Source organism: Gracilinanus agilis, chromosome 3, assembly GCF_016433145.1.
Source record: "Gracilinanus agilis isolate LMUSP501 chromosome 3, AgileGrace, whole genome shotgun sequence".
NCBI lineage: Eukaryota > Metazoa > Chordata > Mammalia > Didelphimorphia > Didelphidae > Gracilinanus > Gracilinanus agilis.
The window spans coordinates 427,631,766-427,647,200 of NC_058132.1; the positions used below are offsets into that span (position 1 = coordinate 427,631,766).

General features: G+C 31.8%; 1 protein-coding gene across 1 annotated transcript in view; it reads left to right on the forward strand.

Annotated features, from left to right (window-relative positions):
* The window catches only part of ROBO2 (roundabout guidance receptor 2), a 773,029-nt gene that overhangs the window by 605,454 nt on the left and 152,140 nt on the right, over nucleotides 1-15,435 (forward strand). Inside the window, exons 12-15 of the mRNA XM_044669246.1 lie at nucleotides 864-1,026; nucleotides 2,810-2,976; nucleotides 5,339-5,460; nucleotides 13,109-13,340. Coding sequence (XP_044525181.1) covers nucleotides 864-1,026; nucleotides 2,810-2,976; nucleotides 5,339-5,460; nucleotides 13,109-13,340 — 684 coding nt within the window. The remainder of the gene's footprint in view (nucleotides 1-863; nucleotides 1,027-2,809; nucleotides 2,977-5,338; nucleotides 5,461-13,108; nucleotides 13,341-15,435) is intronic.

Genomic DNA, 15,435 nt, shown 5'->3' on the forward strand with positions numbered 1-15,435 from the left:
AGAGAGAAAGAAAGAGAGAGAGAGAGAGAGAAAGAGAGAGAGAGAGAGAGAGAGAGAGAGAGAGAGAGAGAGAGAGAGAAGGAGGGAAAAGTGTCAAGGGTGGCAATCCAAAAAAAACACATACACACACACACACACACACACACAAATTGTTTCTTTCCTTCTTGCTAATTGCTAAAAATTTTGTAAAGTAAAAACGTTACATATAATTACTTGGTTTTGTGAATAGCTATTGAGTTTATTTTTTAAGGATATTATATCTACCCTCTGAGCTTATATTTTAATGCGGATGGCTGGGAAAATATGACACAAATAATTTTAATACAAAAAAGAACAGAATAGGAGGAAGGGATAGCATGGTACATGGAAAGAACCCTAGCCTTGCATTCTGAGTACATAGGTTAAAACACCACATCTCATTTTTACTGCCTGTGCCACCCTGGATAAGTCACTTAAACTCTCAGTGCCTCAACTGCAATGTCTGTAAAATGGTAGAGTAGATGCCCTTTGAGGTGCCATTTAGCTCTAGATCTCTGATCCTATTATCCTAAGAATATGATGAGAAGTATTGAGTTCAGAGGAAGAAAAGATCATTTCCCACTTCAGCAAATAGGAAATGCCTTTGAGGACAGGTTTTAAATTTGTTATTCATTATTTCCAAGTGGAAGTTGTGATGTAAGCAAAGACACAGGGACACATAAAGGAGGTAGTACAATTTGGCTACAGGGGTAAGGGATAAGGACAGAACAGGGATAAGGACTATACATAAAGCATGTTATTTGTGGGGAGGGCACATTGATATATTTAATAACAATATCCAATAAGAAGCAAAAGGTAACTAATTTACATTTGATCCCTTACAGAATCTGGAGCACCAGTCAGTAAAAATTATGATTTAAATGACCTGCCTGGATCACCATCCAAACCTCAGGTCACTGATGTCAGTAAGAACAGTGTCACCTTGTCCTGGCAACCAGGCAGCCCTGGAAGCCTACCAGCTAGTGCATATATCATTGAGGCCTTTAGGTATGTGAACAATTTTACTCTTAATATCTTTTTTCTTTAATTTTAAGTGCCAAGAACTGTAGCATATATTTATAAAGTATATAGTTGTAAAATGATATTCTATGGAACATGAAAATCTGTCAGACTCATTTAGGGACCTTATTTCTGATGATATAAAGTCAAAGAGAGACTTTGTTCTTGTTTTCATTAACAAATTGTATATAAATAGAAAATTGAAATTAACATTTGTCTGTGTCATTAGGTCAGCAAGGGTAGCTGATTACACAGCAATACGATTGGTCCTTCATTCTTTATCCTGATCATTATTGTGTCAACATGGCATTAGAACCAGTTGATCAGAATAGCTGAAGCTCTGACACTTTCAAGGATATATCTGTGTGTGTGCATGCAAAACGCATGCATATAGGTATACACACATAGCATATGCAATACATACATATGTGCATGCATATATACATATAAGTGTATACATGTGTATATATTGTGCATTATAAGAACACAATGGGATTTCTTTTCTACTAAGTAGATAGAAAACTAAAGTAATTACAATATTTGAAATTTATAAATTCAAAAGTATATTTGTAGAATGCCCAAGAGAAAATTTAAAAACTATAATTAAATCATTTAAAATATTATATATGCTTTGGGGGAACAGTTGAACACATTTAAGGTCTCCAAATTTATATCTGTGTATTCATACATAGATATAAATTGACCTAATAGTATTCTAAAACAAATTAGAAAATAACATTCTAATTTTCTTATTTCAATAAGAATCTTTGTGATGATGAAATATGGTAAAAAGCAAGTTGAAACTTTAATTTGAGAAATTTTGTTAAATATAACTGTTTATTTCTTTCATTTGCATTTCTTTAGCAATAGGTAGTTTAAATGCTTCTGAAAATAGTCATTAAATTTTGATAATTTTAATGTTTTAATGTACCAGAGTCTTATGAAAAATAAACACCTGACATTTATTTTTAGAAATTGTATGCTTTTCTCACCCTTAATAGAATAATATTTTCAACCTTAAATGTTAAAATGACAATTGTGACTATTATGGAATGATTCTGCTCTTAAATTTGAAGCTTTTTCATCATTCAGAGTGATCACAATATAATATATGATGTAAAATTTTAATAAGAATATAAGCTTAGAAAGCAATATTTACTCCACACTCCCTTTCTTCTTTTACAGATGTGTAGTTTTAGAAGGCTCTGTTGTAATGTTGCATGTGGATTTGATGCAAAGAGAACACATCTTGTAACAGGAAAATGTGTTGGCATAATTTACTCTGTAGTCCATTTATTCTTTCTACAGGTTAATTCTTTCCAAGGTATATATGTATATTGTGTGTATATATATATATATATATATATAAATAAGCACATATATTTGCATATATTTAAGAGGACCATATTTCTTGTTCAAATTTGATGTTGTGAATCTTGATCACCCTCCATTCCCCACCTTTTTTCCTTTTACAGGTGTTCATTTAGTGGCTGCAGTGCATTAGCAAAAACTGTCCCATCTCTTGGGCTGAGTTTAATTTTTTTGTGCATGGCACTTTTGTTAGGTGGGCTCTGCTTTGTTGTGGAATTCTCTGAATTCATCAGACTGTTTTATTTACTGAGCTGAAAAATCCAACTGTTTTGTGTTTTATTGTTTGTCCCATTTTGTTTTAATTTTCAACCATTAAACTTTGTCATTGTAGTTCAGCCACATTCTTTGTACCTTCTCTATACCTCCATGCTTGAAATACAAATTTTCAATCTCATTTCAGCCAATCAGTGAGCAATAGCTGGCAAACTGTGGCAAATCATGTAAAGACAACGCTGTACACTGTAAGAGGACTGCGACCAAACACAATATACTTGTTCATGGTGAGGGCTATCAACTCTCAGGGTCTTAGTGACCCTAGCCCTATGTCAGATCCTGTGCGCACACAAGGTAACTTTGGAAATAACAAACTTTATTTGTGTTGTTTAGAGGGACAAATTTAAAGTGTATTTTTAATAAATTAGTTAAATGTGAATGAGGGGGAAATGAGTATCTTATTATTATTTTTATATTTATTCATTAGATTGACTCTATGATTAAGAAACATCCTGTTCATCATGGCAAGATATTTTGCCTCAGTCCCATAGGTTCAGTTTCATAAAGTTCCATTTTACATCCTTTGGCCAGGATTCCATAAAAAAAGTAAAGCCAAAGATGAAGACTTTAGGATTCTTAAAAATGGAGGGGAGAGGAAATGTTTTTTATATCCCATCTACCCCTGATTTGCATATGACTATAATAATGGAATTGTTTATCCCCTCAGTTGTCCAGAGAATGGAAAAGATTTATGAAGAACTTGCCAATTGTGCTACATATGGGAGATACAAATACAAAAATGGATTAAGTCACTCCCAACCAGACACTTATAATTCTAATGGTGGAGACTACACATAAAAGGGAATGGTAGCCAGAAAGGGACATTTTTTCTGGAAAGTTACAGGGAATAAACACTCTTTCTATTAGTGGTGTGTGTGTGTGTGTCTGTGTGTGTGTGTGTGTGTGTGTGTGTGTGTGTGTGTGTGTGTGTCTAGGCCATCAAATGTGGAAAGAGTTTGAGAACAAAATTATGCATCTCTGAAGCATATATAGTGGGGAAAATAAAGCTTTTTCTTCCACAGTATGCTGAATCTTAGTATAAAATATAATAATAATAGGATCTTGTCCTTGTTAGTTGAATTTCTTTTCCATGCTGAGAAGTTAGTAGTCAAAGTGTAAAAGCCTTTCCCTCCTATTTTTATGACACATTTTAATATATTTGCTAAATTAGTCCCCACTAGCCACAAAGTGAATATAATTATGAAATATAAAGATGCACTTTTTAATTGCATATATTATACAGAACTGTTAAGAACAGGTTAATTATTTTGTATTTGTAAGGAGTTTTTGTTTGTAGAATATAATAAAAATGATATTTTATGCTCTAAAAAGCACCACATAGGCATAAAATATTATTATAATTATAGTGGTTTTAAGTGATAATAACCAACATGCTATTATAGTGGTGAATGGTTTCTTAAAATATTCAGATGAAATAGAATCATCATGTGATTTTTTTTAAAGTTACTGACATGACAGCCAAAGAGGGAGGGAAAAGCCATTTTGCTATTGTTCACCAAGCAGTTATGTGATTAATTTTCTATGATTAAGAGCTTATGTAGGTAGAAAGAGAAAGCATAACAAGGAATTTGAAGATGTAAAGAACAGCAATATTTAATCTTTATCAGGATACAATCTAATTCCATTTTCTGCATTTAATGAGTAAACTCAATGATTGAACTTGAAATATAAGAAAAGAAATTAAAAAGGTAACTTAAAAGATTATGGGGTATTAAGACATTAAATTTAGCTAAATTGAAAAATAGCAATTTTATAGATTTATAATATAGATCATATTAATATAGGTTATAGAAGAATAGCCATTTGATATTATGTGATTAAATGTATTACATTCAGAAGCATTTTTTAGGACTTGTGTTGATTCTACTATCTATTAAAACCTGTTACACTAGAATAGCTTTTCAATGGAAAAAAATTAAAATAGATCCACAAAAAGTTGTTTTTGATTTTATGTGTTTGAATGAAGAGAAGATATAAATTACTTTTTAACAAATATCTAATTATATATAATACACACACAAATGTATGTGTGTGTGTGTGTGTGTGTGTGTGTGTATACACATACTTACACCCATTTAGGTCAACCCCATCTTTCTCTTTTATATTTTTTATATTTTATATTTTTATATTTTTTAATTCCTGGGCTAAGTGTGGTTAGAGAAGAAAAGAAAGTCAGTGCTATAACATCACTAATTATAAGTGTGCTAATTGCCTAAAATAATTTAGTTTTCAAAGTGCTCCATTTATTAGTAGGAAATAGTTTTCTGCGAAGGTCCTAGACTTGAGTAGAAATGACTTTTGAATAAGCAATATCTCTTCTATTGTAAAAGAAATACAATGAAATATTTTAGTAGCACCTTAGTCATCATTAAGAAAATGTCTGTTTGAATATTCCCTGCTTAGAACATGCTTTTTCGTTGTGGAAATTTAGCCTTCTGATAAAGTTGAAAATGATAGATCTTTCAGCATGTTTTCCAGCTTAACAGTATATGTTATATATGAGACTCAAATATTATTTGGTGATTTTATAAGGCCAAGTTATAACATTTCCTTGTTATAGTGGTGTAAAACTGATTATGGAAATTACTGTAAAGCAAAACAAAATACTTCTTTGTGAATGATTGTATGCCAACAGATATAAGCCCACCAGCACAAGGAGTAGATCACAGACAGGTACAGAAAGAACTGGGGGATGTCATTGTACGTCTTCATAACCCTGTTGTATTAACTCCCACCACAGTTCAAGTCACATGGACAGTAAGTGATTTGTAACTACTAAAATATTTCTGTTTGTCTTATACTCTTTGTCTTAAATTTAATTGTGGCACCACATTACAGATGTTATTTAATGAATTAAATAAAAATTACCTAATGGAATGAAAAGTATTTATTTTGATGAAAAAATGTTATTTTAAATCCTATATATATATATATATATATTATGTCTATTAGGGTTTGGAGTAGTAGTATATATATTATCTAAAAGATAATAAAATGTCTACCTTTTTTTTGTATGAAATTTGGATAGTCAAAATATTTTCACACATAATATTTTAATATTTGTTTTAAATCCCAGGCCATTATCTGTTGTGGTGTCAGCATGTTTATATAGTTTTCATGGTTGGAGAAGGCTTTCCCAATGACATTTGTAAAAGGACTTGTTTGACTGTTTGAGGGGAAAATGATGTAATGTAAAAACCAAATGTTATCAGCAATTTGAGTAGAAAAAAGAATACTTTTCTGAGATAGTAGTTACAACAATGAGAGCAACACAATAACAAAAAAACTAAAATAAAATAGCTTAAAAAAAGGCCTATGTAATGGTTTCTGACCAAGCTAATGCCAACCAAGGTTTTGTTTCTATTCTTTTTAAAAATTTTTAAAAATTTATTTTTTATTTTTAGAAAAATTTCCATGTTTACACGATTCATGTTCTTATTTTCCCCTTCCCCCACCTCCCCCCCATAGCCAACGCACATTTCCACTGGTTTTATTTAACATATGTCATCTATCAAGACCTATTTCCATATTATTTATATTTGCATTGGTGGGGACGTTTCAAATCTACGTCCCCAATCATGTCCACATCATCCCATGTGTTCAAGCAGTTGTTTTTCTTCTGTGTTTCCACTCCTGTAGTTCTTCCTCTGAATGTGGGTAGCGTTGTTTTCCATAAATCCCTCAGAATTGTCCGGGGTCATTGCATTGCTGCTAGTACAGAAGTCCATTACGTTTGATTTTACCACAGTGTATCAGTCTCTGTGTACAATGTACTTCTGTTTCTATTCTACCATAAACGGACTGTTCAAAAATATTTTAAGTGCTTATTTTATAATATGCTGTATGATTTAACCACCAGGAAACCACCAGCTGCTTTCTCAGCTTATGTCATTTTATTCTCTTTTTTCCTCCTGAATACAATATGTTAAGAAAATATTAATAGCTGTTACCCATATGCTTACTTCCCAATAGCTGCAATATTTTATGAGAATAAACTATATGTTCTTTATCAAGTATCATTCTTAAAGGTATGATGCAAACTTGAGCAAACAACATTTTTGGCTGATAACTTCACTATAGTTTCATAATTGACGGAAAGGCATAGTTTATAGCAAATTCTCACTATGCAGATTGTTTGTTTTTTAAAGAATAACACTAGGTCTGAAGATGGGCGGTCCTGGATTCAAATATAGCCTGAAACACATCCTAGCTCTGTGACCCTGGGCAAGTCACTTAACCCTCTTCACCTCACCCTTACTCCTGTACTGTATTGGAACCAACACTTAGTATTCATTCTAATAAAGAATGTAAGGGTTAAAAACCAAAACCAAAACCAAATGTTTACTTAAATCAAAATCCCACCTAAAATGTTTCTTCCAATATGATGCATGTTTAATTCATGTTTCTTGTGTATCTATTAGAATAATATGGGATAATTTAAAGTCAGAATAAAAGGCATAATTCTGTTCAGGAACCACCAGATTTATTAGTGAAACATAAAATGGAGATACGTTAGTTGCCCAAACGTGATAGACGCTGTGATAGGGAATATGAAAATCAGTAAAGGTGAGGTCCTCTGGATGTTTCTGATTTCTAAAGCAAAGTATTGATTTCATCAAGATCAAAGTCTCCTAAATGAAATTTATAATCATTCAAAAAAAGTTTTGTCCAATAATCCACATGGGTGAGGGGAATAAAGAATGCCCATTTTCTGAAGAATGTTTTTATGCATTTATATGTGCAGTTTAAGGAGGTTATATACATCTTTGACAGGTATACTACACATAGACAATGACTGGCACCAGAATTGACTAGAAAAAGGCAAGTAGGATGGATTATATAAATAAGCAATTGTTCAGGCCAATGACCACATACTTCTCCCTGAAACTAAAGCCCTTTTTTCAGTTATTCTATATGGCTAAAAAGCTTGGCACAACAGAGTTTCTGAAGAATTAAAGATACAAGTATAAAAAGAGGAATAGGGAGATGCAGAATGCCCAAAAGGTACAGTGTGTAGAGTGCCAGTTCTGAACTCAGGCAGACTCATTTTCCTAAGTTTAAATTTGACTAGCTGTGGGACCATGGACAAGTCATTTAACCCTGTTTGACTCAGTTCCTCTTGTAAAATAAGCTAGAGAAGTAAATGACAAACCACTCCAGTGTCTTTGTCAAGAAAGATACAAAGAACTGTATTAAAAAAGTAGATGGAAATATTTTATTAGAGAAATTTATAACCCCAAAACAAAATAGGCCAATGATGTGCTGAGATTTTGTGAAAGTCAGTGACAGTCCATGCTCTACTTATACTCATGCAATTTTGAGACATCTGGAAAAAAAAAGCAACATCATAAGCATGTTGGATTGCTAATGGAGAATTTACAAAAGGTTACCAAAAAAAGAGTTCTGGAAGAAGAAGAGAGAGATGTTTTGATATGTAACTCTGCAGAATGTACTGATTTTAATATCTATCTATCTAAATATCTATCTATCTATCTATCTATCTATCTATCTATCTATCTATCTATCTATCTATCCTATATGCAAATTGATTTATTGCAGTGATGGCGAACCCTTTAGAGACCAAATGCCCAAACTACAACCCTTACACCACATGTGAGTTGCCTGCGTTATCCCAGACAGGAGAGAGAGAAAGCACTCCCTTTGGGCTGCTGGGCAGAGTATTGTGTAATGGAATAAATGTCCTCAGGTGCACATGGAGACAGAGAAGGGAGGAATCCTCTCTGGCACATGTGCCATAGGCTCACCAGCACAGATCTACCAGTTTTATCTGTAAAAAGGGACATATGAGATGCTTTTCATGAAAGCAATATTCCATTATCCATGTTATCAAATGTGTACAGAATCCTTAGTATCATTTCTGACAGCCTGCCAGACATGAAAGTGTACCATTTGATGATTTTTAGCCATATAGAATAACTGAAAGAAGGGCTTTAGTTTTAGGGAGAAGCATGTGGTCATGTATGTCCTTGGAAGGTACTTAATGCATCTGGGATTATTTACTGGAAATTTTGTTTGTTTGTTTTTTTTTACATGTAAATTGAAAGAGTTGGATTACATTACTTCTAAAAAAACTTTTCACCTCTATCATTCTTTGATTATGTTTTTCTAAGTCCATTTCATGTCTTAAAAAGGAAATCATTTTCAAAGTCTTTATTTAAAATTCTAAGTTATGATAAACGAATATTTCCTCATGAGCTAATTAACCTTTTTCCTAAAAATGAATCTAATTCAAAAACATTGTGTAGTTTTTCACTGAGCTTGTGATTTTGAATTAGCTATGTTTGTTTATGTGTATATGTTTATGAATCACAGAGATAAGGAGAAACTATACACATCTCAATTCAGAAGTTTTAGAATATAGGGTAATTTTAGTTTCATAGTTATAAATTTTAAACCTGTATATAAATTTGAGCTATTGTTTCTAATATTATACTTATGTTGCTATTATTTTAATTATATATTATTATATTATATTATTAATAGCCATAATTATTGCTATTATTTTATGTTAAGGTTCAAAATATGTATATTATTATTTTGAATATGCCATTTAATTTTATATTTTCTTTAAATTACTTTAATGTAGAAATTAAGGAAAAGATATGAAAAAATAAAAAGTAGTAGTGCTTTAAACATGTTGTGACAGTATAGGAATGAGAGAATGCAAACAGTAAATGCAAAATACAGTACATAGTGCTGATAAGATATCCTCTGCTCCCTCCATACACATTTCCTGGAAGAGTAGTTGCAGGGAAAATTCTGGACAAAACTGTATCCCAAATGGCTATCCCACAAAGGGAGTTGATAATTACCTTACAGACAAAATCATTATTTATGGATGACTTTTTGTTGGAAAAAAATAATACAGAAATTTTAACGTTCTCCAGATTAGATATGAAATTAGAAAAAAATTAATGAAATGTGAAAGAAGTGCTTTTTGGAAAACCAGCTATATCTTTTTTTTTTTTTTGCAAAATCTATATATCTTGGAAGATTAGCTAAGCAAAGAATTCTCTTTGGATTTTGACTTGGGAAAATATTTTTCATTTCAGGGAAAGACTAGAAACTTAGCATCTCTTTTTTAAAATCTGAATTAAAAAAGTCTATTTGAAGTGAATTTGTAGATTTGTGTCTTAGATTTTACATATACTTTTCTTAGACTTTCCAATTTGGCTTTCTGCAGGAATAAAGGAAAAATGTCACACAAGATGAGAAATTATAGAAAGACTATGATCTACAGAGATACAACTATAAATGAAATACCCATAAGTAACTCTTTCCCTTAAATTATTATTGATGCATAACAGCAATTAAATCATATGTAATTACTTTTAAAAATGAAGTTTCTTATAATATAAATGGTCATAAATACATAGTTTTAAAATGCACCCATTATAACCTAAAGGTTATGTTATAACCTAAAAAAATACTCACCTATCAAAATTAATTCTTAAAAATCCACTACATGATCTGCATATACTACAGAAATAGTATGTTTGTTTTAGTGGAATATGTTCAGAGATTTTACTTTTTTTTCTTCTTGGAATAACTTTTTTATTTCCTTTCAGAACACTATAGCAATTATATAAATTCAAGTTAAATGCCTTGGTACTTGATTCGTTATCAAATAGGTCACCATTATGCTATGATTTAAGGAAGAGTACAGTAAAATGGACAAAGCAACATTTTGTTGTAAATATGAGATTCATCAAGTGTGTAAAACATTTAATTAATGAAAATCAAACATGGATAAAACCAATTTACCCTGATTTACAGACTCCCTTCATGTGGAAACAGCTGCTTAATGTTCTTAAAAACAGCTTGCTTCTTTCAGTATTAACAAGCTATTATTGTGAATTATGCATCTCTTTCAATGCATAAATTCACTTAAAGTGAATGTAGAGAAGCTTACAAAACTCGAACATAATGTTGTAACATATTTTGCAAGGTTTTTTAACAGTGACAATTACTTGACTTATAAATTTAACTTTTTGCTTCTTGTTTACTTGTTTTAATGTCATAACAACAAGCTATTAGGAATATATGTGCATATGTGTACTATGCATTCTATTATATACATAACTTAATATATAGTGTATTAAGGATACCAGATGGTTGATCTGATGAACACTTAAAAATGCATCCATCCTTTAGCCCAGGGATCATCTATTCTTGCTATTTCCTCAAAGAAATGTAGCACTAATTTTGGAAAATTTCTAATGAGTTAGAGACCCATCAAGAGGGTGAAGGAAATACTACTTGTTAAGGCTCAGATTTATAAAACCACCTAGATATCTAAAAAAAAAGATCACAAATTTATTTCTTTGAACTTGTTGCCATGAAATTCTAAAAGTCTCAAATTTAAAAAACATTCAAGCTAAGTTTAAGATTAAAAGTCTATTTTATTTTTTAAAGTTTATTATTGAGGTTTCAAAATTTTAGAACAACTAGTATTTATTATTTTATTTTCCTTTTCTTATAATAATTATAATGCTAGGGCTAAAGAAAAAGTAACAATAAGAAGGTAAATTAAGAAAAACATCCAGTCACAATTTGGAGAAATTTAAGAATTATATTTATCTTAAAAACAATCTAAATAAAGATGAATTATCTTTCTCTTCTCACTTCCTTGATATCTATTCTTTTCTCATCAGAGACTTACACAGCCCATGTGTGTGCAAACACTTTACACATAAACACACACACTCACTAGAATTAAATGAGAAATTGTAGGTAAACAGTTGACAAAAAAGATTTATTTAGCCAGAGCAGAGACATGCACCAAGGACACTACAAGGATACATTTTTAGGTTGAAAGCAGATCATATATTATTAAATTTATCAAAGACTAACTTGAGTTTAAATAACTTATTGAAAGTCACATTATGTTAGTTAATGGGAGACAATTCTTGAATCACTTAAAACCTGGTTTAAATTTTCTTTGTCATTACAATATTTCAACAATAATATTTGGTAGCAACGGTTAATCTTAACCTAGATTAACAGAAATATATTTTTCAGTGCAAATGAGATTGTTCTGTTATATTTTTTCTACCTTGATCAGACTACATATTGAGTTCTGACTAGATCTGGCTGGCAGATTTTATAAAAGGAAAAAAGAACTTATCCAGATTATTGTTACCAGTAGTGACTAGAAATAACATCATTCAAAGGTCACTTGAAGGAAATGGTGTTGTTTAACCTGAAGAAAAGAAGGCTTAGGAGGAGCATCATACCATATTTTAAATATAGAAAGGAGGGAAGAGGGAGAGAGAATATTTTAATAAGGACTTACTATATATAAGGCATTGTGGTAAGCACTGAAGGTACAAATAAGATAACCAAGACAGTCCCTGCCCTCAAAGAGTTTCATTCTAATGGGAAAAGACAATGCAAAAAGGAGAAATAGCATAATGTAGAGATAACTAAGGTGAAAATAAATCTATATTTGAACTCATGTCTTTCTGACCTGACATTCTCTCTTCTGTGCCACCTAGGTGGTTCTGGGTAAGGTCAAGTCATGAAAGAGAACAATTGAGTATAACATGAGGTAAAAAGTTTGTTTTATTCTGGAGATTTAAAACATAGTGGATCAAAGTTACAAGGGAATAAGGAAGAATAAACTTTGTCGTGTAATTAGTTAAAATGTAATGAGACTGGGGCAGCTGGGTAGCTCAGTGGATTGAGAGCCAGGCCTAGAGACGGGAGGTCCTAGGTTCAAATCCAGCCTCAGACACTTCCCAGCTGTGTGACCCTGGGCAAGTCACTTGACCCCCATTGCCTACCCTTACCACTCTTCCACCTATAAGTCAATACACAGAAGTTAAGGGTTAAAAAAAAACCAAAAAACAAAAAACAAAAAACAAAAAAATGTAATGAGACTCACTGACTTCATCACAGGGAATAAGGGACCAAACAGAAGCTTCATTATTATGCCCATGCACTTTATTTAGAGGTTAGAATACATATGTGACCACTAATGGCCAAAGTGCACTTATAAAGAAGAACTACAGCTAAACTACATGTTATCAGAAGTTGTATGCTACCTGGGATATTCAACATCTCTGTTTTAAATAGATTTAGATCTGGAAAAGGCCTCAATGTTCAAACATTTAATTTATAACTGAGGCATAGAACTAGGTTAAATGTTATCCCAAGGTCATGCAAATGATAAGTAATTGGTGAGATACCCTGATTTATGAATCTATGTCATCTGATGACAAATCCATCATACATACATCATGATATTTTTTCCACAAGAATTAAATCTGACTTTTTTCTTTATTCCACAATCTCAAATAACATAAATGTTCATTGCTGAAAGTTACATAAATACTTCAGACATAACTGACTTCTATATAATGCTATTTTCTGTACTTTTCAGGTTGATCGTCAGCCCCAGTTCATACAAGGCTATAGAATCTTTTATCGTCAGACATCAGGACCCCAGTCTCCATCAACGTGGCAAAATTTAGATGTTAAAGTGTCTACAGAACGCAGTGCTGTTTTAGTTAATCTGAAAAAAGGAGTAACTTATGAAGTTAAAGTTCGACCATATTTTAATGAATTTCAAGGAATGGACAGTGAATCAAAATCAGCCCATACAACTGAGGAAGGTCAGCATTGAAATTTATTATAAAATCTTACTAAAATCACAATAAAGTCAATTTTTTGGTTTAAAAAAATTTTTAGTCATCTACACTTTAGATTATGATCTTTAAAAGTAGAAAATGCCAATCTAAATTTTTTTAATAAATGTCACTTTCTTCCATTTACTTTGGAAAAGGAAGACAAGTATATTCTAATAACAATCTGTTAAAATTGCTCAGTAAAGGTTAGTTTTCATTAAGTTTGAATTTTTCTTGTTCTTAGAGTTTAAAAAATTTGTAAAAAATTTGTTAGGCTGAAGGTATTTACCTGGAATTTAATATTATTAGCCTTTCTTCCTCCAATGCACAATTTTTTCCACATCTGTTCTAAATAGATTTTTGTCCTTTTCATTTAGTTCATTCAATGTTAAGGGGACTTAAAATATTGAGAAAAATGTTATCCCTGCTGCGATACTATCTCTTTATTCCTAAACTTCTAGAAAGAATATGCCCCACTTGCTGCCTCTACTTCTTTACTATCTCCCTTTATTTAACCTCCTGCAATATGACTTCTAGTCTTACCATTCTACTGAAACTATTTTCTCCAAATATACCCTAAGATCCTAATTGTCAAACCCAAGGAACTTTTATCAACTATCCATTTTGACTCCTGTATAGAATTTAAATCTGTTGATGTTTAAATGAACCTAAATGAGCCCTATTTTTCTTTATGACTTTAAAGACTGCTCTTTGTGTTCTAACTGATGTTTCTCATTCACCTTGCCTAACTATGGGCATCTAGTAAGATTCTGTCCTCAACAATTTAGAACTATGCACAAAGGGCCTTAAAAGACTTCTTGCTCTTTGTACCTCAAAGAGACAATAGGGAAAAATACTTCTACAAAAATATTTATAGCCATGCTCTTTGTGGTGGCAAAAAATTGGAAAATGTGGGGGTGCCCATCAACTGGGGAATGGCTGAACAATTTGTGGTATCTAATGGTGATGGAATACTATTGTGCTGAAAGGAATAATGAACTGGAGGAATTTCATGTGAACTGGAAAGACCTCCAGGAACTGATGCAGAGTGAAAGGAGGAGAACCAAGAGAACATTGTTCACAGAGACTGATACACTATGGCACTATTGAATGTAATAGACATTTCTACTAGCAGCAATGCAATGATCCAGGACAATCCAGAGGGACTTGTGAGAAAGAACACTATCCAAATCCAGATAAAGAATTTTGGGAGTAGAAACACAGAAGAAAAACATGATCAGTCATGTGGTTTGATGGGTATATGATTAGGGATTTTGACTTTAAATGATCACTCCATTGCAAATATGGAATAATAATTAATAATATGGAATTGCTCTTTAGCTTAGGGAAGGGGAAGGAAATAGGAGAGAGAAAGAATATGAATCATGTTACCATGAGAAAATATTCTAAATAAATAAATTAATTAATTAAAAATTCTGTCCTCAAACACTTTCTGTACTTTCCTTAGAATTTCATAGACTTCAGTAGTTTCAATTATTATTTCTATGCAAATCACTCACTAACCTGTTATCTACAGTCTCAACATTACCACTGAAATCTAACTACAATAAAAATAGTCTATTAAAAATCATGTTTTGTCAAAACCTAAAATCTATTATGTTAAAAAAGCTTATCTTTACATCAAAACCTATACTGTCTTCTAGTTTTTCCCATTGTTATTGTCATGCAGAACACATATCCATAATGATCACTGTTGTAAGAACACACTCCCCCACCCCAAATAAAAGCAAAGATACTGATTTCAAAGACCACTGCAACAGTTCTTTTTCTGGAAGTGGATAGCATTCCTTGCTATATAAGTCATTCAGAAGTGTCCCACCTCATTGCATTGCTGAGAGTAGCCAAGTTTTCACAGATAATTATTGTCTAATGTAAGAGGTAAAAATTATGATTGAATTGAATATTTAAGAGTTTGGTCACCGGGAATCTATTACCCAATTCCAAAATTAAAGATCCAAGTCAGGATGACTTTTATTTATAAATAGGAAGAATGAAGGTAGGGAGGGGGAGAGAGAGAGAGAGAGAGAGAGAGAGAGAGAGAGAGAGAGAGAGAGAGAGAGAG